This window comes from Giraffa tippelskirchi, chromosome 9 (assembly GCF_054371585.1).
Source record: "Giraffa tippelskirchi isolate mGirTip1 chromosome 9, T2T-mGirTip1v1.2.pri, whole genome shotgun sequence".
NCBI lineage: Eukaryota > Metazoa > Chordata > Mammalia > Artiodactyla > Giraffidae > Giraffa > Giraffa tippelskirchi.
Window position 1 is genome coordinate 48239703 of NC_137283.1, and position 23114 is coordinate 48262816.

At 48.6% G+C, this 23114-nt stretch overlaps 1 protein-coding gene across 5 annotated transcripts in view; it reads left to right on the top strand.

The window, feature by feature from the left end:
- Window positions 1-23034, top strand: part of IFRD2 (interferon related developmental regulator 2) — a 39079-nt gene extending 16045 nt beyond the window's left edge. The window contains exons 2-12 of one of the 5 annotated variants that reach the window (XM_081525385.1): window positions 20177-20296; window positions 20378-20462; window positions 20561-20685; window positions 20771-20928; window positions 21059-21109; window positions 21202-21377; window positions 21473-21578; window positions 21920-22057; window positions 22156-22284; window positions 22363-22458; window positions 22574-23034. In XM_081525385.1, the coding sequence (XP_081381511.1) occupies window positions 20177-20296; window positions 20378-20462; window positions 20561-20685; window positions 20771-20928; window positions 21059-21109; window positions 21202-21377; window positions 21473-21578; window positions 21920-22057; window positions 22156-22284; window positions 22363-22458; window positions 22574-22654 (1265 nt within the window). In that variant the 3' untranslated portion in view covers window positions 22655-23034. The remainder of the gene's footprint in view (window positions 1-20176; window positions 20297-20377; window positions 20463-20560; window positions 20686-20770; window positions 20929-21058; window positions 21110-21201; window positions 21378-21472; window positions 21579-21919; window positions 22058-22155; window positions 22285-22362; window positions 22459-22573) is intronic. The other 4 variants (XM_081525387.1, XM_081525388.1, XM_081525389.1 and 1 more) reach the window with 4 other exon arrangements.
- The last annotated feature ends 80 nt before the right edge of the window (window positions 23035-23114 follow it).

Genomic DNA, 23114 nt, shown 5'->3' on the forward strand with positions numbered 1-23114 from the left:
GGAGACTTCTGTCTCCTGGCTGTTGTAAATAGTGCTGTAATGAATGTTGGGGTGCATGTATGTTTAGGAATTACGGTTTTCTGAGGATATCCGCTGGGAAAAGCATTTCCGAATCCTGTGGTTGGTGTATTTTTCATTTTTTCAGGAATCTCCCTCCTCTTTTCCCAATTGGCTGTGCCCATTTATATTCCCCTCACCAGTGTAGGGGAGAAGGCAGTGGCACCCCACTCCAGTACTGTTGCCTGGAAAATCCCATGGATGGAGGAGCCTGGTGGGCTGCAGTCCACGGGGTTGCTAAGGGTCGGACACGATTGAGCGACTTCACTTTCATGCATTGGAGAAGGAAATGGCAACCCACTCCAGTGTTCTTGCGTGGAGAATCCCAGGGACGGCAGAGCCTGGTGGGCTACCGTCTGTGGGGTCGCACAGAGTTGGACACGACTGAAGCGACTTAGCAGCAGCAGCAACAGTGTAGGAGGGTTCCCCTTTCTCTACACAGTACTTATTGTTGGTAGACTTCTGGAGGATGGCCATTCTGCCTGGTGGAAGGTGATACCTTGTGGTCCTTTTGATTTGCATTTCTCTACTAATAAGGTATGCTGAGCAAGTTTTCACGTGCTTTTCTTTTTTCTTTTTGACAACGAGAGTAAAATCTTGGTCTTGAAATTGACTTCGTGAAAGTCCACTCCCTGATTTCTTTTTTTTTTTTTTTCTTTTTCTTTCTACATTTAAAAAATGTTTACTGTATACAAGCTGCTGAAACACATTAAGAGAAACAGTTTTCCATTAACCTTCTTTGCCCAATGGTAATTTCTTTGTGTTTTATTACTGCTAAGGCAACAATACAAAAGTATTTTAAAATTTAGTAGGAGTTTTTGACTTTTCTAGAAAAGTAGACTAGAATTATCACAATATATATGTATCTAATTAATAATCTGCTGCTACTGCTGCTAAGTCGCTTCAGTCGTGTCTGACTCTGTGCGACCCCATAGACGGAAGCCCACCAGGCTCCCCCATCCCTGGGATTCTGCAGGCAAGAACACCGGAGTGGGTTGCCATTTCCTTCTCCAATGCACGAAAGTGAAAAGTGAAAGTGAAGTCACTCAGTCGTGTCCGACTCTTAGCGACCCCATGGGCTGTAGCCTACCAGGCTCCTCCATCCATGGGATTTTCCAGGCAAGAGTACTGGAGTGGGGTGCCATTGCCTTCTCCTGATTTCTTTTTTGATCACCTCCCCAGGGATATTTCTAATGGGCAAGTACCACTTACTTACAGTGCCCCAGTCCTTGTGATTATTAAGTGTCCAGAAAGTGCAAGTCGCTCAGTCGTGTCCGACTCTTTGCGACCCCATGGACTATACAGTCCATGGAATTCTCCAGGCCAGAATACTGGAGTGGGTAACCTTTCCCTTCTCCAGGGGATCTTCCCAATCCAGGGACTGAACCCAGGTCTCCCACATTGCAGGCAGGTTCTTTACCAGCTGAGCCACCAGGAAAGCCCAAGAATACTGGAGTGGGTAGCCTATCCCTTCTCCAGCGGATCTTCCTGACGAATCGAACCGGGGTCTCTTGCATTGCAGGCAGATTCTTTACCAACTGAGCTATCAGGGAAGCCCCGAGTGTCCAAAAGCAAGGGTTTTAAAGCTGTAGTTCTGAGAAATGGCCACAAGGTGGAAGGATTTTTTTCATGCCCATCACTGGGTCTTCTGGCAGCCAGAGCCTTAGCAAAGAGTCCTGTTCTTGGCTTATGACTGAGTGGATGTGCCAGATCAAACAGCCAAGGGCTTGTGGCTCCTTTCTTGTTCCCCGTTACCCTTCACATCCCCAGACAAATACCAACTCTTGTACCGCGGCAGCGCCCAGGGTGCGGTCATAGAGGACAGGGTTGACTCGAAGGAAGTAGGCTGCAGGTGGAACCCCACCGCCAGGAGACCAGCACACAAGGTAACTGTTCATAGCTCTTTCAGCCCAGAGGGGGCCCCACCCTTCGGTTGCCCTAGTTTTGGTTTTGCTGCTGGAGGGCCCCCCTGGATGTGGACAGCGCGATCCCATTCAGAGGGGATCAGACACCGCACATCCAAGGGGGGTTCGTGTGCAGGCACGTGCTGCCTGGCTCCCTCAGCCCCAGGACTGCTCTGGCGCCCAGGGAGTTACCACCAGCCTAGGTCCCCCTGGTCTGAAGGAATATAGTAGGCATTTCTGTTTCTTTTTTTTAGTTGGAGTTTTATTTTATGTTGGAGTACAGTTGATTTGCAATGTTGTGTTTGTTTTAGGTGTACGGCACCTAAGTTGTGTGTTTTTTAGGTGTGCAGTTTTAGGTCTACTGTGATTCAGTTCTACATATACATATACCTCTTATTTCTTGGATTATTTTTCCATATCAGGTTTGACAGAGTATTTAGTAGAAGTTCCTGGGCTCCAGAGTAAGGCATTGTTCATCACATATTGTGTATATGTTTTGTGTTTATGTTTATCTTAACGTCCAAATTTCTCTCCCCTACCCCACCTGATTCTTTTGGTAACCATATATTTGTTTGCCAAGTCCTTGAGTGTGTTTCTGTGTTTTTAAATTAGTTCATTTGTATCCGTTTTTAGTGTCCACCTATAAAAGATATCATATGACGCTTTTGTTCCTTGTCTCCATTACACTTCTCGGTATGATCATCTCTACCTCCAGCTATGTTGTTGCCAATGGCATTATTTCATTCTTTTTTATGCCTAAGGAATATTGCATTGTCTATATGGACACCATGTTTATTTCTCCATTCGCCTGTTGATGGATGTTGAGCAGGCTTCTGTGTTCTTGCTGTTTGTTGCAAATAGAGCGGTAGTGAATGTTGTGGTGCATGTGTGTTTAGGAATTATGATTTCTGAGGACAAAGGAACGCCTGGGAGGGGCATTTTGGAATTCTGTGGTTGGTCTGTTTTTTGTATTTTCAGGACTCTCCCTGCTGCTCTCCATATTAGCTGTGCTGCTTTGTATTCTTCCCGATGGTGTAGGCATGTTCTGTTATTTCCATGCCCTGTTCACTATTTACTGTTTGGAGACTTTTGGAGGATGGCCGCATTCCCAAGTTCCTTTTTTTAGTCATTCTTCTCTTTTGTTAGTACACTAGTTCATTTGTATCAGTGTTTTGATTCCACCGTTAAGTGATATCACTGATATTTGTTTTTCTCTGTCTGACTCTCTGTACCTGGTGTAGTCATCTCTTTGTGTATCCAGGTGCCACAAATGGCGTGGTTTCATTCTGTTTTCTAGCTGAGTAGTCGTTCATTGGGTGTCTGTTGCATCTCTTTTTCTTCCTTTTATCGATGGATGTACTTTTGGGTGGTTTCCACGGATTTCCTATTGTGAGTAGTGGAACACGGAACTTTGGGCACAGGACTGTTTTTGAAGGATGGTTTTCTCTGTTGTTGTCCCAGGACTGAGATATCCAGGGCTTATGGTAGCACTTTGTTTTGTTTTGGAAATAACTTCCATAGTGTTCTCTATTTCACAGTGGCCACTGACAGCATATTTGCCCCAACAGTGCAGTAGGGACCTTTTTCTGCCCAGCCTCTCTTGCATTTTTTTTTTTTCTCTCTTGCATTTATTGTGTAGACTTTTTGATACCTGGTGTAGGGGTTATGGATTTGTCACTTTGATTTGCATTTTACTAATCACTGGAGATGCTGAACAACTTACCATTTGACTTTTTGTTTCCTGTAAATAGGAGTGTAGTAACACTTCGCTCTTGCCATTCATTTCTTGAGAGTGAGCCCCATTTTCAAGCTGATTTCCTTGACCTACCAGCAGACACTCCTTGAGGGCAGGCATCATTCACAGCCCTGCAGTCCTTGTGAATGGTAACTGCCATTTGTCTGGATTTCAAACTTGATGTCATGAGAAGAGCCCGCAAGGCGGCAGCACTTTCCCCTACCCCACCCTGGTATTTCCAGCAAGCGGACCTTTTATGACCTTAGGGAAAGCCGTTTTCCTGGGTGGTCCATTCGAGTGGAAAGTGCCTGAAGAAAGAGCCAAGGGCTTGTGATTCATTCCCACTTCAGGCTCTGCTCTCCCCTTCCCACTCCAGAGACACATCTCAAGCCCTGCAGTAGTGTTTTGCTGAGGGTGCTGCTGTTTGGAGGAGGGCAACCCAAAGGAATCAGTGCTCAAGTGGGTTCCCCAGGAGCAGGAGCCATGGAGACACGGAGACTTTTCAAAACTCTTACTACTTAGCGACTACAGCATCCTTCATGCACTAGGCTGGCCTTAGCTGATAGAGGGCCAGCCTGCCTTACAAAGATGTGGTCCCATCCAGACGGTCGTAGGATGCACAGGTGCAAGGGAGCCTGATTTGCTGGCCCAGGCTCCACAGCTCTCTCAAACTTAGCCCAGGACAGGTTGGGGACCCAGGCCCGCTGGGGCTCCGTGGGTGTGACAGCAGCCCAGGAGACATAGTCCTCCTTGAATAGAATAGGCAGTCCACCCTCTGTTTTTTTTAATTTAATTTGTTTTGCAATATAGTTGATATAGAATATTGTTTTTGAGTTCTACACCAACCTGATTCAGTTCTACATATACCTGTACCTGTACTTTTTTCGGGTGCTTTACCCACAAAGGTCATTACAGAGTGTTGAGGAGAGTGTTTCGTGCCATTTCATTCATCCGTGCTGATTCTGGTTTTATATAGATATTTATTTACTACTATGTATCAGTAGACTGGTTCCAAATAGGAAAAGGAGTCCATCAAGGCTGTATGTTGTCACCCTGCTTAGATGGATGGATGAAGCACAAGCTGGAATCAAGATTGCCAGGAGAAATATCAGTAACTTCTGATAGGCAGATGACACCACCCTTATGGCAGAAAGTGAAGAAGAACTAAAGAGCCTCTTGATGAAAGTGAAAGAGGAGAATGAAAAAGTTGGCTTAAAGCTAAACATTCAGAAAACTAAGATCATGGCATGTGGTCCCATCACTTCATGCCAAATAGATGGGGAAACAGTGGAGATACTGGCAGACTTTATTTTGGGGGGCTCCAAAATCACTGCAGATGGTGACTGCAGCCACAAAATTAAAAGACACTTACTCTTTGGAAGGAAAGTTATGACCAACCTAGACAGCACATTAAAAAGCAGAGACATTACTCTGCCAACAAAGGTCCGTCTAGTCAAGGCTATGGTTTTTCCAGTGGTCATGTATGGATGTGAGAGTTGGACTATAAAGAAAGCTGAGCGCCGAAGAATTGATGCTTCTGAACTGTGGTGTTGGAGAAGACTCTTGAGAGTCCCTTGGACTGCAGGGAGATCCAACCGGTCCATCCTAAAGGAGATCAGTCTTGAGTGTTCATTGGAAGGACTGATGTTGAAGCTGAAACTCCAATACTTTGGCCACCTGGTGCGAAGAACTGACTCATTTGAAAAGACCCTGATGCTGGGAAAGACTGAAGGAGGGGAGGAGAAGGGGACGACAGAAGATGAGATGGTTGGATGGCATCACTGACTCAATGGACATGAGTTTGAGTAAACTCCGGGAGTTGGTGATGGACAGGGAGGCCTGGCGTGCTGCAGTCCATGGGGTCGCAAAGAGTCGGACACGACTGAGCGACTGAACTGATGTATTGATTTGTTATTTTCTGTCACTCCCAGCATTCTCATTTATTCTTCTCCCTACCCCAGTTGTTCCTGTGGTAAATTTAAGATTTTTTTTTAGTCCTCCTTCTGTATTGTTAGTACACTAGTTCTGTTGTATCAGTGTTTCCATTCCACCTCTAAGGGATATCAATGATACGTGTTTTTCTCTGAGTTTCGCTCAGTTGGACTGAGCAACTGAACTGAACTGAACTGAGCTTTCATCGCGTTAGAGAAAGCCATTTTCCTAGGTGGTCCATTCGAGTGGAAAGTGCCCGACAAAAGAGCTGACGGTTTGTGATTCATTCCCTCTTCCTCTTGCTCTTCAGGCTCTGCTCTCCCCATCCCAACCGGGAGACACATCTCAAGCCCTCAGTAGTGCTGTGCTGAGGGTGCTGCTGTCTGGAGGTGGGGCAACCCGAAGGAATCGGTGCTTAAGTGGGTTCCCCAGGGGCAGGAGCCATGGAGACACGGAGACTTTTCAAAGATCTTAGTACTTAGTGACCTCAGATCCTTCCAGGTGCACTAGGCTAGCCTTAGCTGGTAGAGCGCCAGCCTGCCTTACAAGGTTGTGGTCCCATCCAGGGGGTCGTAGGAAGTACAGGTGTGGGGGGCCCGCTTGGGACCGAGGCCTCTTCAGGCCTCATGGGTGTGACACCAGCACAAGTGACCTGGGCCTCCTGGCACAGAGTAGGCAGTCTAGATTTATTTTCTTTCATTTCCATTTTGTATTGTAATATAGTTGATACACAGTGCTGTTCTACATCAACCTGATTTAGTTAAATATATAATTGTCCCTATATTTTCTCGGATCGTTTACCCGCAGAGGATATTACAGTGTGGTGAGTAGAGTCTCTTGTGGTATTTCATACATCCTTGGTGATTTTGTGATTTATATATATATATATACATGTATACACACACTATTTATTTGTGCTTGCCTGTCAATCCCACCATTCCCATTTTCTTCCTCCACTCCCCATCTATCCTCTTTAGTAAGTTCTTTGTTTGGTCTCCCTTCTGTACTGTTAGTGCACTAGTTCAGTTGCTCGGTGTTTCGGTTCCCCGTTTGTGATATGAATGATGCGTGTTTTTCCCTGTCTGACTTTGGGTACTTGGTGCAGTCCTCTCTGCTGTGCCAGAGCCACAGATGGCATGGGTTCATTCTGTTTTCATGCTGACTACTAGTTCACAGTAGGTGTGTTCCATGTCTTTTTTTCTTTCATTGATTAATGAATGTACTTACTGGTGGTTTCAACGGCTATGCTGTTTTGGATATTGAAGCAAATACCATTTGAGTGCATATGTCTTTTCAAAGGATGGTTTTCTCCAAGTCTGTTGCCAGCAGTGCGATTTGCAGAGCTTGTGGTAGCACTCTGTTTCGTTGTGGAAAGAACTTCCATAGTGTTCTCCAGAGTGGCCATTGCCAGTTTATATTTGCACTAACCATGTAGTAGTGTTCCCTTTTGTGCACAGCCTCTCTTGAATTTTTTGTGTGTAGCCCTTTTGATAACTGCTGTTAGGGTTTACCGATGTGTCATTTAGATTTGCATTTTTCTAATCACTGAAGATGCTGAACACCTGACCATTAGACTTTCGTGTGTGTGTAAAGAAAGAATGTAGTAAAATTTAGCTCTTGCAGTTGGTTTCCTGAGAGTGAGCCAGGTTTTCAAGTCGATTTTCTTGACCTACCAGAGGATATACTGCTTGAGGGCAGGCGTCATTCACAGCTCTACAGACCTGTCTTAAGTGCCCTGAAGCTCCTTTTGAAAGTTGCTGTTACTAGTTGTGGCCACAAGGTGGCAGCTCTTCCCCTTCCTCTCCCCTGTGTTTCGGGCAGTCTGATCCTTCATGAGCCTTGCTGCTGCTAAGTCGCTTCAGTCGTGTCCGATTCTGTGCGACCCCATAGACGGCAGCCCAACAGGCTCCACCATCCCCGGGATTCTCCAGGCAAGAATACTGGAGTGGGTTGCCATTTCCTTCTCCAGTGCATGAAAAGGAAAAGTGAAAGTGAAGTCGCTCAGTCGTGTCCGACTCTTAGCGACCCCATGGACTGTAGCCTACCAGGCTCCTCCGTCCATGGGATTTTCTAGGCAAGAGTACTGGAGTGGGGTGCCATTGCCTTCTCATGAGCCTTAGAGAAAGCCTTTTTCCTGGGTGGTCCGTTAGAGTGGAACTTGCCGGGAGCAATAGCCATTAGCTTGTGATTCAATACCTCTTCCTTCTTGCCCTTCAGGGTGCTCCCTCTCCTCCCACCCTGGAGACAGATTTCAAGCCCTGCATGAGTTTTATTGAGGGTTCTGTGGTTTTAGGTGGGGGCGACCAAAAGGAAGCCTGCGCTAAGTGGGTTCCCCAGGACCAGGAGCTGTGGAGACCCAGAGACTTTTCAGAGCTCTTACTGACAGTAGCTCCAGCATCCCTGCAGGTGGACTAGGCTAGCCTTAGCTCTTAGAGGGTCAGCTTGCATTGCCAGATTGTGGTCCCAGCTAGAGGGCAGCAGGAAGTACAGGTGTAAGGTGGCACTCATTTGGAGGCCCAAACCCTTCAGCTCTCTCAGATTCACCCCAGGCCAACCTGGGACCCAAGCCAGTTCAGGCTTCACTACTCTGACCCTGCCCAGGTGACACTGGCCTTGTGCAATAGAATAGGTAGGCCCCATTCTATTTTTTTAAATATCATTTCCATATTCTATTGCATTATAGGTGATACACAGTGTTGTTTTTTATTTCTGCAGCAACCTGATTCAGTTACACATACACTTTTACCTGTTCTTTCTCGGGTGCTTTACCCATGTGGATTATTACAGAGTGTTGAGTCGAGTGCCTTGTGCTATCTCATATGTCCTTGCTCATTAAATATATATATGGGGGGGGGTGTATGTGTATTTATTTGACAGAAAACCACAATCTCAACGTCCTAATTTATTCTCCTCCTCTCTAACCTTTACCTTTGGTAAATCTAAGTTCCTTTTTAGTATCTCATCTGTTTTATTTGTTGGTACCTCAGTTGTATCAGTGTTTAGATAGCACTTCTAAGTGTTATAAGCAATGTTTTTCTTTGACTTTGTCTATTTAGTGTAATCATGTCTTGCTGGGTCCAAGTGCCCAGAGATGGCATGATTTCATTGTGTTTACTGGCTGAGCACCAGTCCATGGAGTGGTTGTTGCAAGCCTTTTTTCCTCATTTATCTGTGGTTTGACATTTCCATGCTTTCAGTTGGTATTCTATTTTGGATTATGGCACAAGGACGGTTGGGTTTCATGTGTCTTTTCGAGGATGGTTTTCTCTGGGTATAGGCCCAGGACTGGGATTCCCAGAGCTTGTGGTAGCATTGTTTTTTGGTTTTTATAGAACCTTTATAGTTTTTCTACAGAGTGGCTATTTCCAGTTTATATTTGAACCAGTAGTGGTGTAGGGGTCTTTCTGTGTGTCTTCTCTAGCATTTTTTGTGTAGTGACTTTTTGATGACTTGTGTGATGGGTTACTTCGCTGTCACTTTAATTTGCATTTATTAATCATTAGAGATGCTGAGCATCTTTCAGTTGATTTTTGTTTTTAAAAAAGTGTAAAATTTAGCTCTTCCAATTGATTTCTTTAACTCCTCTGAAGTGCTGGTTTTAAAGTTCCTGTTGCAAGATACAGCCACAGGGCAGGTAGCACCTTCTCCTGCATCCGTTTGAGTGGGAAGTGCCCAAAGAAACAGCTGAGAGTCTGTGACTCATCACTGTGTCCCTCTTGACCTTCAGGCTCCTGCTGTCTGCTTCTACCTGACAGACAAACCCCAGGTTCTGCAAAGGTGCTATGCTAAGGATGCTGTGGTTTGGAGGCGGGGTGACTCAAAGGAAGCAGTCTTTAATTAAGGAAGCAGTCTTTAATTAATTGGGATCCCCAGCAACAGGAGCTGTGGTACCCAGAAACTTTTCACAGCTCTTCCTGCCCAGCAGCTCCAGCATCCTTTGGGTGCACTAAGATTTCCTTAGTTGATCGAGGGCCAGCCTGCATCCCAAAGTTGTGGTCCCAGCCAGTCGGGACCAGGCACTACAGTCAAGTGGGGTCTGTCTCCCATCCTGTTCAGCTCCTCCAGCCCCACCCGAGTGCAGCCTTGGGATAAAGCTCAGGCCCCAGGGATGTGACACCAGACCAGGTTGCAAAGGCCTCAGGGGAATAAAATTCGCAGTTCTGTCTTTTCATTTTCAATCTTTATTGCACTATGTGTGATATACAGTGTTGTGTTTGAGTTCTGTAGCCACTTGATTCTACTGTACAGATTAAGAATTCTTGTTCAGATCCTCAACTCAGGTAGGTTATTACAGGGTGCTTGAGCTGCTGTGGTAATGGTCGGAGTCCACTCTAAGGAAGTAGCCTGGAGATGATACCCTCACAACCAGACCTGCAGACGATACCCTCACAACCAGACCTGCAGACAAGGTGAGAATGTAAGGCTCTTGCAGCTTAGGGGTTCAAGCCTAGAAAGCAAGAAATAGACAAGAGAGAGAGGAAGGGAGAGAAAGAGAGTGAGAGCTATAGAGAGAGAGAGTGTAGGGATGAAAAGTGGGTAGAAAGAAAGCAATAGAGAATAATAGAAGAAACAGAGAGACATGAAGAGATGGAAAGAGAGGATAAGAGAAAAGAGAGAAAAAGAATCAGAAAGGCAGGAAGGAAGGAACGGAGAGGTAGAGATAAAGGGAAAGAAAGTAAGAGAGCGAGTGACAGACTGAAAGAAGGACAGATACAGAAAGAGAGAATCAGAGGGAGAGGGAGGCAAGGAAGGAAATAGAGAAAGAGAATAAAGGAGAGAGAAAAGAGGAAGGATGGAAGGAAGAACGATAGGTAAATAAAGAGAAGGACAGAAAGACAGAAGGAGGGAGAGGGAGAAGGACAGAGAGAAATATAGAGTTAAGAGAAAGAGGAGGGGAAGGAAGATAGAGAAATAACAAAAGAGACAAGAAGAGAGAGAAAGGAAGATAGAAAAGGAGAAAGAGAAACAGAGGAGGGAAGGAGGGAATCAAGAAAGGAAGGATTGCTGAAAGAGGGGGAAATAGAGACAGAAAGAGGAATCAAGGAAGATACAGAGAAAGAAGAGAGAGACAAATAGAGGGGAAGAATGAAAGGGGGAGAGAGAAGGAAGGGAAAAAGGGAAATGAGGGGATGAGTGCGTAAGAGAGAGAGAGGAAGAAAGGAAGCAAGCTAGAGAGACAGAAAGGTAGAAATCAGAGGAGAGAGAGAGGAAGGAATGAAAACAGTGAGAGAAAGAGGAAAATAGAATGAGAGGAAGAGGGAAATGGAGTGAGAGAGACAAAGAGGACGGAAAGAGGAAGGAAGGGGAGAGAGTAACAGAGACAGAGTGAGAGAGAAACAGGGGAAGGGAGGTAGGAAAAGAGATGAAGGAAGACAGAGGGAAGGAGAGAAGGAGAGAGTGAGAGAAAGAAAGAGGACAGAGAGACAGAGACTGAAAGAAAAAGGCAGGAATCAAGGAAGATAGAGGGAAACAGAAGGAGACAGGAAGTAAGGAGGAAAGAGACAAATAGAGGGGAAGAATGAAAAGGAGACAGAAACAAAGCAAAATAGAGGGAAGGGAGAAAAAGAGGAGAAGGAATGAGAGCAGAAGAGAGACAGGGAGGAAGGAAGTAAACTAGAGAGACAGAAAGGGAGTTAGAGACAGGGAGAAAGAAGGGTAGAAATCAACAAAGGAGAAAGAGAAGGAAAGAAAGAGTGAAAGAGAATCAGAGATAGAGGAAGGGAGCGAGGAAAGAAGGGGAACTGAGAGGAAGAAAGGGAAAGATAGAAAGTGAAAGAAGGAGGAAAGAAGAGGGGGAAAGAGAGTGAGATGGAGAGAGAAAGAGGAGAGAGATAGGAACGAAGGAAAGAAGAGAAAGAGAGCAAAAGAAATACAGAAAGGGTAGAAAGAATGAGAGGAATGAAGGAATCAAGAAAGGAGTTAGGAGGAAAGAGCAAGAGAAAGAGAGAACCAGGGGAAGGAAGGAAAAAATAGAAAGAGTTAATGAAGAGAAAAGGAGACAGAAATAGAGAGGATAGAAAAAGTAAGAGATGAGGAAGGAAGATAGGGAAGGAGACAGAGAAAGAGTGAAAGACTGTAAGAGAAAGAAAAGGAGAGAGACACAGAGAGAGAGGAGGAGACAGGGAGAGAGAAGAGAAGGAGAAAAGGGGAGATGAGGGAATGAGAATGTGAGAGAGGAAGTAAACAAGCTAGAGAGCCAGGGAGTTAGAGAAAGAAGGGTAGAAATAAACAAAGGAGAGAGAAGAAAAGAGTGAAAGAGAATCGTAAATGTTGAGAGGGAGGGAGAAGGAGGAAAGGAGGAAAAGAGAAAGCGGGCAAGAAGATAGAATGAGGGAAAGAGAGTTAAAGAAAGTGAAAGAGGAAGGAACAAAGAGAAAGAGGAGAGAAAGAGCAAAAGAGAAAGTCGAGAGAGATGGAGAGGAAGGAAGGAATCAAGGAAGGGAGAACGAGAGAGGATGAGAGAGAGCAAAAGACCCACAGACAGGAGGGAAGGAAAAGAGAGAGAGAAAGGAAAGAATGGGGGGGACACAACTATAGGAGGAAGGAGAGAGGGAGAAGGAAGAGAGAAAGAGTTAAAGGAAAGAGAGAGGGAGAAGGAAGGGAAGAAAATCAGAGAAAGTAGGGAAACGAGAGAAAGGGTTAAAGAGCAAAGGAGAGAGAGAGGAGGAAAAAGAATCGGGAATAGAGTAATAGAGAAGAGGAACAATGGAAGGAAGGGGGGGGAATGAAGGGAGGAAAAGAGGGTAAAAAAAGATGAAGGAAGGGAGATGAGAGAAAGAGACACTGAAAGAAAGAACAAAAAAAGAGGGGAGGAAGGAAATAAAAAAGAGAGACAGCAAGGAGAGAGAAAGAGAAAGAAGGGTAGAGAGAAGAGCAAAAGAGACACAGAAAGAGAAATACACGGAGAGAAAGGAAAACAGAAGGAAGAGAGAGACAGAAAGGAGTTAGAACGAGAGAGAGAGGAAGGAGAAGAGACCAATAAAGAGAAATGACAGAAGGAAGGAATCAAGGAAGATAGATAAAAAGAGGTAAGGAGAGAGTAAGGATAGAAGGGAGAGAAGAAAAAAGGGAGGGAGGAAGAAAAGGTGAGAAAGAAGGGTAGAAAGACAAAGGAAGAGACAGGGAAATTGAAAGAAAGGGAAACAGAATTAGAGGTAGTGAAACAAAAAGAGAGGAAGAGGCAGAAACAGGAAGGAAGAAAGAAACAGAATAACTGGGACAAAAGGAGAGAGAGGAAGAAAGGAAGATAGAGAACGAGAAAGGAGAGGAAGGAAGAGACAGAGACGGAGAGAGAAAATTACTACGAATGAGAGAAAGAGGATCAAAGGAAGGTAGAAAGGAAGAATGAAAGAGAAATACAGGGGAGGGAGGGAGGAAGGAAGACAGCGAGAGAGAGAAGGGCAGCAAGAAAGGGTGAGAGAAAAAGAGAAATAGAGAAAGAAAGGAGGAAGTTAGAGAAACAGATACAGAGAGAAAGTGAGATAGGGAGGAAGGAGACGGAGAGAGGAAGAAATAGTGGAAAAGAAAGAAGAGTGAAAGAAATGGAGGGGGAAGGGAAGAAAGAACTAGGGGAAGGAAGATAGGGAAGGAGACAGAGAGGGAAGGAAGGGAGAAAACCAGCAGGAAAGAGAAATGGAAAGAAAGGGCATTAGGAAAGGAGTGCGAGAGAGAGGAAGGAAGGAAAGTAGGGAAAGGAAGGGAGAGAGAGGAGGAGGATGAAACCAAAGAAGGAAGGAATCAAGAAAAGAAAACAGAAGGGAGAGAGAGAGAGGAGGTGAGATAGATAGGGAAAGAAAGAAGGAAGAGAGAGAATCAGAGGTAGACAGTGAGAGGGAGGAAGGAATAGAGAGAGAAAGAGACAGGGGGACAGATGAAGGAAGAAAAAGGGAAAGAGAAAGAGGGTAAAGGGAAAGAAATGAAAGAAGGGTAGAGAGAAGGGGGGAGAGCAAAAGTGAGAAAGGAGGGAGGAAGAGAGAGGGGAAGGAAGGAGAATCAGGCAGAGAAACAAAGGAATCAAAGGGAGAATGAGAGAGAAATACAAAGACAGAAAAAAGAGAGGAAGAGAGGAAGCAGAGAAGGAAGAGAAAGGGTGAAAGAGAAAGGGACAAACGGGAAGAACGAGAGGGGGAGAGAAAGGAAGGGAGAGATGAGTGAGAAATAGAGGAGAATGAAGAGAGAGAGGGAGATGAGGGAGTGAGCGTAATAGAGCAGAGAGGAAGGAAGGAAGGAAGCTATGAGAGAGATAGAAAGGGAATTAGAAAGAAGGATAGAAATCAAAAGAGAAGAAAGAGGGAAATGGAACAAAAGAGAAAGTGAAAGAATCAGAGGGAGAAAGGAAGAAAGGGAGAGGAGAGAGAGTAAGGAAGAGGGAGAAAGAAAGATGAGAAAGGAAGAAGATAGAGAAAGAGACAGAAGGAGAGACAAAGGTAGGAAGAAAGGAATCAAGGAACAGAGAATGAGAGACACACAAAGAGGGCCGAAAGAGAATAAGAGACAAGAAGGAAGGAAGGGGGACAAAAAGAGCACAAGACAGACACAGAGAGAGAGATGAGAAAGGTGAGAGAAAGAATTAAAGCAAAAGAAAAAGAGAGAGGAAGGGTGGAGAGAGACAGGAAAGAAGGGGAAAGGGAGAGAAAGAGTGAGAGAAACAGAGAAAGAAGAGAAAAAGGGAGGTGAGTGAGTGAGAGCCTAAGAGGGACAGGGAGGAAGCAAACTAGAGAGACGGGAGTTAGAGAGAAAGAAGGGTAGAAGTCACCAAAGGAGAAAGAAGTAAAGAAAAAGGGAGATGGAACAAGAGAGAGAATCAGAGATGGAGAGAAGGAGGAAGAAAGGGAGAATGAAAGAGGGAAACAGAGGAAGGAAGGAAATAGTGAAAGAGAAAGGAAAGGAGATAGAGTGAGGGAAAGAGTTAGAGAAAGATTGAGAGAGGAAGGAAGAAAGAGAATCAGCAAAAGAGAACGAGGAGAGGGAGGAAGAGAGAGCAACAGAGAGAACAGAGTCAGAGGAAGGAAGAGAGAGACCGAGCGAAAGATAGAGACACAGAGAGCAGGGAAGGAAAGAACAAGGGGAACTAGAACTAGAGGAGTGAGAACGAGAGAGAGAGAGAGAGAGAGAGAGCGTTAACGAAAGCAAATGAAAAGTGAGAGAGCAAAAGAAAATCAGAGAAAGGAAGGAAAAGAGCACAAAGGAGAGAGGACCGAAGGAGGAAAGAGAAACAGAGTCATGGAAAGAGTGAGGGAAGGAAGAGGAACAACGGAAGGAAGACAATGAGAGGGAGAGAGGGAAAAAAGGATATAAAAGAGACAAAGGAAGACAGAGGGAAGGAGAGAGTGAGAGAAGGAAAGGAGATGAGAGAGAGAGAGAAGGACAGGAAGAGTAAGAGACACAGACTGAAAGAAAAAGGAAGGAAGGAACCAAGGGAGAAAGCAAGGAAGAGAGAAAATGAGGAAGGAAAACAGAGAAATAAAGAGACACAGAAAGAGAAACGGAAAGAAAGGGAGAAGGAGAGGAAGAAAGACAAACTGAAAGACAGAGAAAGAGAATCAAAGGAAGGCAGAAAGGAAGAGTGAAAGAGAAGGAAGAGACAGAAAGGAGTTAGAGGAGAGGAAGGAAAGAGAAAGGGAGAAAGAATTAGAGAAAGACAGAATCGAAGGAGGGAAGGGGGAGAGAGGAGGAGAGAGACTGAAAGGGAGCGAGAAAGATGAAGAAAGAAACAATGAGACAGATAAGGAAGGAAGGAAAGAGGAAGAGACAGAAAATAGGAAAGGGGATCAAAGGAAGGCAGAAAGGAAGAAAAAATACAGGGGAAGGAAGGCAGAAAGGAAGAAAAAATACAGGGGAAGGAAGGCAGACAGAAAGATAGCAGGAGAGAGAGGACAGAAAGAAGGGGTGAGAGAAGAAGGAAGGAAGATAGAGAAACAGAGAAAGGAGGGAGAGAAAAAGTAAGAGGGAGGAAGGAAGCAAGAAAGTCAAAGAAATAGAGGAAAGAAGAAAGGAAGCTAGAGAAAGATAAAGAAAGTGAGAGGGAGGAAGGTAGGAAGGAAGAAAGAGCAAGAGAGAGAGATAGTGGGAAAGAAGGAAAGGAAAGAGGAGAGAAAGAAGAACGAAGGAAAGACGACAGAAACAAGAGGGGAAGGAAGGAAGATAGAGACAAAGAGAGTTAGAGAGGAACCAGGGGAGGGAGAGAGAATAGAGAAAAGGGAGAGAACGAGAGACGGAGGATGATAGAAAGGCAGAAGGAGAGAGAGAAAGACAGGAAGGAGGAAGGGAAGAGAGAGCAGGGGAAAAAGAAATGAAAAAGCATTAGAGAAAGAGTGAAAGCAATAGAGAAAGATTTAGAGACCGAACCAGATAGAAAGAGGAAGAGAGGAAGGAAGGGAGAAATAGAAAGAAAAGGAGAAAGAGGAAGGAAGAGAGAGGAATGAAGAAATCAAGGAAGGAAGGAATCAAGAGAGGAAGAGAGTGGGGGGGGGATAAATAGGGAAAGAGATGAAGTGAGAGAGAAGAGGAAAAATAGGGAAAGAGAGAGGAAGGAAGAGACAGAATCAGAGATAGGGGAAAGGGAAGGCGGGAGAGAGAGACAAGGAAATAGAGACAGAAGAGAAAGATAAAGTGAAAGAGTTATGTACAGAGAGAAAAACAGAGAAAGGATAAAGGGAAAGAAAGAAGGGGAGGAATCAAAGTAATGGAAAGAAACAGAAGAAAGAAGGGAACAGAATTAGAGAAGGAGAGAAAGAGAAGGGTGGAGAGAAAGAAGAGGGGGGAAGAAAAGTGATAAAGAAATGGAGAGAAGAGAGGGAGGGAGAGAGAAAGAGACAGAAACAGCAGGAAGGAAGGAAGGATCAGAGAGGAAACGAGGAATCAAGAAAGGGAGAATGAGAGAAATACAAAGACAGAGGAAGAAAGGAAGATAGAAAAGGAAGAGAAAGACAGAAGAAGATAGCAGAAAGGGAATGTGAGAGAGGAGAGGAAGGAAGAAAGTAAGAGAGAGGGAAGAAGGAAAGAGACAAATAGAGGGGAAGGAAGAGAAAAAGGGAGATGCGGGAATGAGCGTAATAGAGACAGAGAGGAAGCAAGCTAGAGAGAGAGACAGGGAGTTAGAGAAAGACGGGTAGAAATCAACAAGAGAAGGAAAGAAAGAATTAAATAGAAGGAACAAAAGAGAAAGAGAAACAGATTGAGGAAGGAAGGAATCGAGAAAGGGAGAATGCGAGAAATACAGAGCGAGAGAGAGGACAGCAAGAGTGCAAGATCGAAACAGAGAAAGACGGAGGGGGAAATAGAGAAAGAGAGGAGAGAGAGAAGGAGGGAATGAAGGAAAGAAGGAATCAAGAAAGGAAGGGAGAAAGAAAGAGCAAACGAAAATCAGAGGGAAGAAGGAAGTTATAGAATTACAGAGCGTAAGAGAAAAAGGGAGAGAGAGAGACGAAGGAAGATAGGAGAGTAAGAGAGAAACGAAGGAAGGAAGAGAGAAAATGAGAGAAGGAAACGAGGGAAATAGAAAAGGAGAAGGAAAAAAGAGGACAGACACAGAAAGAGAAACAGATGGAAAGAAAGGAAGGGTGAAAGAGAAAAGAAAAAGGAGTATGTAGAGAACCAGAAGAGAGGGAGGAAGACAGACTGAAAGAGAGAGAGAGAGAGGAAGGAAGAATGGAGGAAAGAGAGAGACAAAAGAGAAAGGATCGAAGGGAAGTAGAAAGGAAGAACAAAAGACAAAATACAGGGGAAGGAAGAGAGAGAAAGGGAAGGAATAAAGGGAGGGAGAAAGAAGGGAAGAGAGAAAGAAATGAAGGAAGGAAGAGATGGAAGAGAAAAGCTGAAAGAGGAAGGAAGGAAAAGGGAAAGAGAAGGGAGGGAATCTAAGGGAGAGAAACAGGGGAAGGAAGAGCAAAAGAGAGAAAGGACAAGAGAAGAGAAAGGAATGAAAGGAAGGGAGAAGACAGGGAAGAGAAAGAAACAGGAAGGAAGGACGAGACAAAGGGAATCATAAGGAGAGGAAGGGGGGACGGGAAGGAAGAATGAGAGAGTGGGAAAATAGAGACAGAGGAAGAAAGGAAGATAGAGAAAGGGTCAAAGAGATAGACGAAGGAAGATAGAGGAAGGAACGGAAAGGGAATCAGGAGAGGAAGGAAAGGAGTGAGAGAGAAGGAAGGAGGAGGAAAAGAGAACGACAGTGAAAGAGAAGGGGAATGAGGAAGGAAGAGAGAAAGGAAGCAGAGAGAGAGAGGAAGGATGAAATCAAGGGAGGAAGGAATCAAGACAGGAAGGTAGAGAAGAAAGAAAGAGAGGAGGAAGGATAGGGAAAGAGGAGGAGAGAAAGAGAAAGAAGAGATAGAATCAGAGATAGAAGGAGAGGGAAAGAAAGAAAGGAGAGAGATAGGAAGTAATTGAGAAAGGGAGGGAGAGAGAGAAGGAAACAGATGAAAGGAGGAAGAAAGATACAGAAGAAAAACAAAGTGAAGGAAGGAAGGGGTAGAGAGAGGAAGGAATCAAAATAAGGGAAAGAAACAGGAGAGAGGGGAAAAAAGAATTAGAGAAGGAAGGAAAGAAAGAAGACAAAGAGGAAGGAAGGGAGAAGAGAGGGAGACAGACTAGGAGGGAAGGGAGAGAGAGAAAAAAATCAGGACGAGACAAAGGAAAGAAGCAGGAAAGGAAGTGAGAGGGAGAGCGGAAAATGCAAAAACAGAAAGAGAGAGGGAGAGACTGGAAGATAAGGGAGAAAAAAAGTGAGAGAGACGAGGGAACGAGAGAGAAAGGAAGAAAGAGAGGAGGGAGGATGAAGCGAGAGAGAGGAAGGAGGAGAAGGACAGAGAGAGAAAGAAACAGACAACAAGAGAGTATGGAAGAAAGGAATCAGCGGAGGAGAGACACTGACCGGGCTCCAGGGGCGTCCGGCGCTCAGTCATCTTGGTCCGTAGGCAGGACTGTCCTGGGTGAGGAAGCTGACCTGGGGTGGCTGGTGCCCACTCACCTTTGCCTTCCCTCTCCTTCCCTTGTTTCTTCCTCCCTTCCCTTTCCCCTCCGCTTTCATCCCCTCTCTCCCTTTCCTTCCATTTTGGTTGAATTTTTACTTTATTTTGGTGTATATTTGATTTACCATGTGGTGTTTTTTTTAGGTGTACGGCAACATGGTTTAGTTATACATACAGATCTGTGTGTGTGTGTGGTACACACACACACGTACAGATTCTGACCCAGTGTGAGTAGAATTCCCTGTGCTCTACATTAGGCCTCAGTGATTATGTTCCTACACTGCTGTGTATATGTCAGTTTTACGGGCAGGTGGCGCTAGGAGTAAAGAACCGTCTTGCCAGTGCAGGAGATACAAGAGACATGGGTTTGATCCCTGGATCGGGAAGATCCCCTGGAGAGGGGCATGGCAACCCACTCCAGTATTCTTGCCTGGAGAATCCCATGGACAGAGGAGCCTGTGAGCTACAGTCCATGGGGTCACAAAGAGTCGGACACGCCTGACGCGACTTAGCACACGCAGATGTCAATCCTAACCTCCTGATTTATCCCAGATGCACCACTCAACAGCCATGCGAACCTCCCCTCTCTGCGGGCCCAGGCTTCTCTGAGGATGCCTGAAGACAGGCTGTCTCCTGCGCACCCTGTCCTGGGCCCTGGTCTGACTTCTGCAGCCCCATCTTCTGCTGCACACCACCCCCACCCCCACCCCCACCCCGCAACCTTGGAGGGTCAGCCTGGTGAGCAGGAACTGTCTGGGTCTTCAGCTGTGGCTGCCGCCCTTACACACAAGTGTCCAGTTCTGCTGCTGACCCACACACCTTCCCGTGTTTACCTTTTTCAAGGGCTCCCGAAGCCAGGGGCCACTTGGCTCTCTGAATATCCCAGGGTCAAGAGGAGGCTCTGTGTCCACCCACTCTGGGCCGAAGGCCTGGCATGGCCCAGGGGAGCTCAGGAGAGCGTGTGGTTGAGGCCTGGGGCACCCACACCCACTAGGACCCGGATCTCAGCCCCCAGTGCTGGTGGGGGAGCTTGCTGACCCGCCAAACAGCCGGGACTAGTCACCTGTGTACTTACTGTCTGCATTGCTGGCCCCAGAGAGGTGCTTTTCACCTCTTTTGCGGACAGAGTGAGGCTTTGAAGACTAAGGCCCCTGACCTGGTTACCCTCCGTTAAGCTATGCAGCAGGGATGTGAAGTTTGGTCTGTCAGACTCTGTAATCTAAGGCCCTAGCCTTCTGGGGCATCATCAGGGCCGGTGATCCAGGTCCCCCAGAATCTGCCTGGATGTGCCCCTACTCCAGGCCAAGGTGGGGTCTGGGCAGCCCCTTCTGCCTTGGCCCAGCTCACGTCTCCTCTAAAAGCACACTCTAGCCTCAGGAGGCCCTGCCCACCAAGCCTGCCAGGTTGTCTGAGGTGGGGCCTGGCCCCTGCCCACTGCAGGCAGCCTTCCTGGCTCAGGGTCTCAGGCATCAGTCAGCCTTGAGGAGGGCAGCATCCTGTCCCGCGGGGTCGTGAGGCTGGCGCCACCATCACGCCTCCACCAGGGCAGACCGAGCGCCCCATTCTACCCTCCCCAGGTGCCCGGAGCAGTACCCAAGCTGACTCAGGCTCCAGTGAGGACGAGGCAGCCAGCGAGGCCCGCAGCACCACCAGCGAGTGTCCCAGCCAGCTGAGCACCGCCGCTGAGGAGAGCCTTGGTGAGAGAGGATGGGGTGCAGCGGGGACCCCACGGGGCTCCGGGGGTAGGCCGGAAGGGGCATGACGAGCTGGCCTTGCAGGGGGGGAAGCCGTGGAAGAGCAGGGTCAGCAGGAGGACCTTGAGGAGAAGGTGAAGGAGTTTGTGGACTGCCTCACGGACAAGAGGTACCCCGACCTCCAGCCAGCCCCGTCCCGCGTCCCTGCTTAGCCCACACTGGGTGCCAGGGCGGGCTGGTCCACGAAACCCCTTCTCCGTCCCCCAGTGCCAAGACCCGGCAGGGCGCTCTCGAGAGCCTGCGCCTGGCCCTCGCAGCCCATCTGCTCCCTGACTTCTTGCTGGAGCGCCGCCTCACCCTGGCTGACGCCTTGGAAAAGTGCCTCAAGAAAGGTTGGGCCCAGGGGTGCGAGAGGGTGCCCTGAACCGGCTGGGTGCTGGCCCTCGCCGCCTGGACTGACCGCAGGCCTTCCCGCAGGCAAGGGCGAGGAGCAGGCCCTGGCCGCGGCCGTGCTGGGCCTGCTGTGCGTGCAGCTGGGCCCTGGCCCCAAGGGCGAGGAGTTCTTCCACAGCCTGCAGCCGCTGCTCATCTCTGTGCTCAGCGACAGTGCAGCCAGCCCTGCCGCCCGGCTCCACGTGAGTGTCCTCGCCCCGGGCCACCCCACCTTCACCTCATCCCCCACTGCCTCCAGGCTCCCCCCCCCACTCTGAGGGTCAGCCCCAGCCTGCCTCTGACCACAACCTGGCTTTACCCTCCTCCCAACAGTGCGCGTCAGCTCTCGGCTTGGGCTGCTACGTGGCCGCTGCGGACATAGAGGTGAGTGGCCTTGAGGCCCCGGTGGGAGAGCCCCGCCCCAGGCCCCAGCTCTGCCTCTGAGCCCCTCCCCTGCCTCCTTGTGCTCCCCCCAGGACCTGGTCTCCTGCCTCACCTGCTTGGAAGGTGTTTTCAGCCGGTCCTGCAGCGGGCGGGGCTCCAGCCCGGTAGTCCCCACCAGCCTGCAGGGCCTGCTCTGCGCCGCCCTGCAGGCCTGGGCGCTGCTCCTCACCATCTGCCCCAGCACGCACATCGGCCCCATCCTGGACAGGTAGGGGCGCTGCGCCCCCGCCTCGGGAGCAGGAGGGCCGGGGTGAAGAGGCCCCCCCCTACCTGCACACATGGCTCAGCCTGCCCCTTCCCCAGGCAGCTACCCCGGCTGCCCCAGCTCTTATCCAGTGAGAGTGTGAACTTGCGGATGGCTGCCGGGGAGACCATCGCCTTGCTCTTTGAGCTCGCCCGGGACCTTGAGGTGTGAGAGCCGGGGGCATGCCTGGGAGGGTGCCTGCAGGGGCCTCCTGCCCGTCTGGGGTGGGGTGCACAGGACGCCCCAAAGAGCAAGGCAGCCTGAGGTCACTAGGGAGGGGACGTGGCCCCCACAGGCTCAGATGCTGTGTGCTCTGAGAGGCCCCCTGGCCGGGGTGTCTGGCAAAGGCAAGGGCCAAGGAGGAGGGATTGGGGGCGGAGGGGGTGGGGGTCAGGCAGAGAAGAACACGGCTCCCTCGGGAAAAGGAAAAGTTGGGGCCACCCTACCGGGCTCACAGCCAGCGGCGCTCAGGCCCGGCCCCCATGTCCTCGGCTGCTCCGCTGCAGGAGGACTTTGTCTATGAGGACATTGAGGCCCTCTGCGGCGAGCTGCGCACTCTTGCCACCGACAGCAACAAGTACCGAGCCAAGGCCGACCGCCGGCGCCAGCGCTGCATCTTCCGGGCAGTGCTGCACTCTGTCGAGGTGTGCGTGCAGAGGGGCGCGGCCCCCACAGGTGCAGCCCCCCCACCCCACCCCCGAGCACAGCCGCCGAGCCCGGTCCTGGCCCCTCTCACCTGCAGGGCGGCGAGTGTGAGGAGGAGACCATCCGCTTCGGCCTCGAGGTGCTCTACGTGGACAGCTGGGCTCGGCGCCGGGTCTACGCCGCCTTCAAGGACGCGCTGGGTTCCGGGCTGCACCACCACCTCCAGGTGGGTGGGCAGACAGGGAGGGGGCACCCCCGGGGCTGCACCGCGCAGATCCGAGCTCACAGCCGCCTTGGCCCCCAGAACAACGAGCTGCTCCGGGACATCTTCGGCCTGGGCCCGGTGCTGGTGCTGGATGCCGCCGCCCTGAAGGCCTGCAAGATCTCCCGTTTCGAGAAGGTTCGCCCCCTTTCTCTCCCCTCCACTGCTTTGGCCTGGCGTGCTCGCGGGGGCTGGAGGAGGGGCCTGGGCCGCCCCCTCCCCAGCTCATGCGGCCCCCTCTCTGCCCCCCCAGCACCTGTACAACGCGGCGGCCTTCAGAGCCAGGACCAAGGCGCGCAGCCGCGTGCGGGACAAGCGGGCGGACGTCCTGTGAGGAACTGTCCGCGTCCTCGCCTGGTTTTTTAACAGAAGACAGTGCAACATCTGGTTCCTGCCAGGTGTTATTTTCCCTGTCGCCTTTATTTTTTTAATGACAAAACCAAAGAGAGATACAGGGCTGGGCTGGCTGGTGGTCACTTGGGATCCCTGTGGCCTCTTCCCCCGCCTCAGGGCTACGGGGCAGGGAGAAGGCTGTGCCTTCCTCAGGCCTTGTGTCCCTGGGCTGAGTCACTTCCTGTGTGTGTATGGCGGGGGGGGGGCTTGGACAAATGCCACTACACCACAGTGAGGAGGTGATGCTACCTGGAGTGGATTTTTGTGCTGGTTTTTAAAGATGATTGATTAGAGATAAATTAAACAGAACACGCAGCCTTCTGTGGCCCTGGCTGTTTCTTCTGCCGTCCCTCCCACCCAGGTTTGGGCGCCGCGGGGCTCCCCGTCTCCCTCCGCTCACC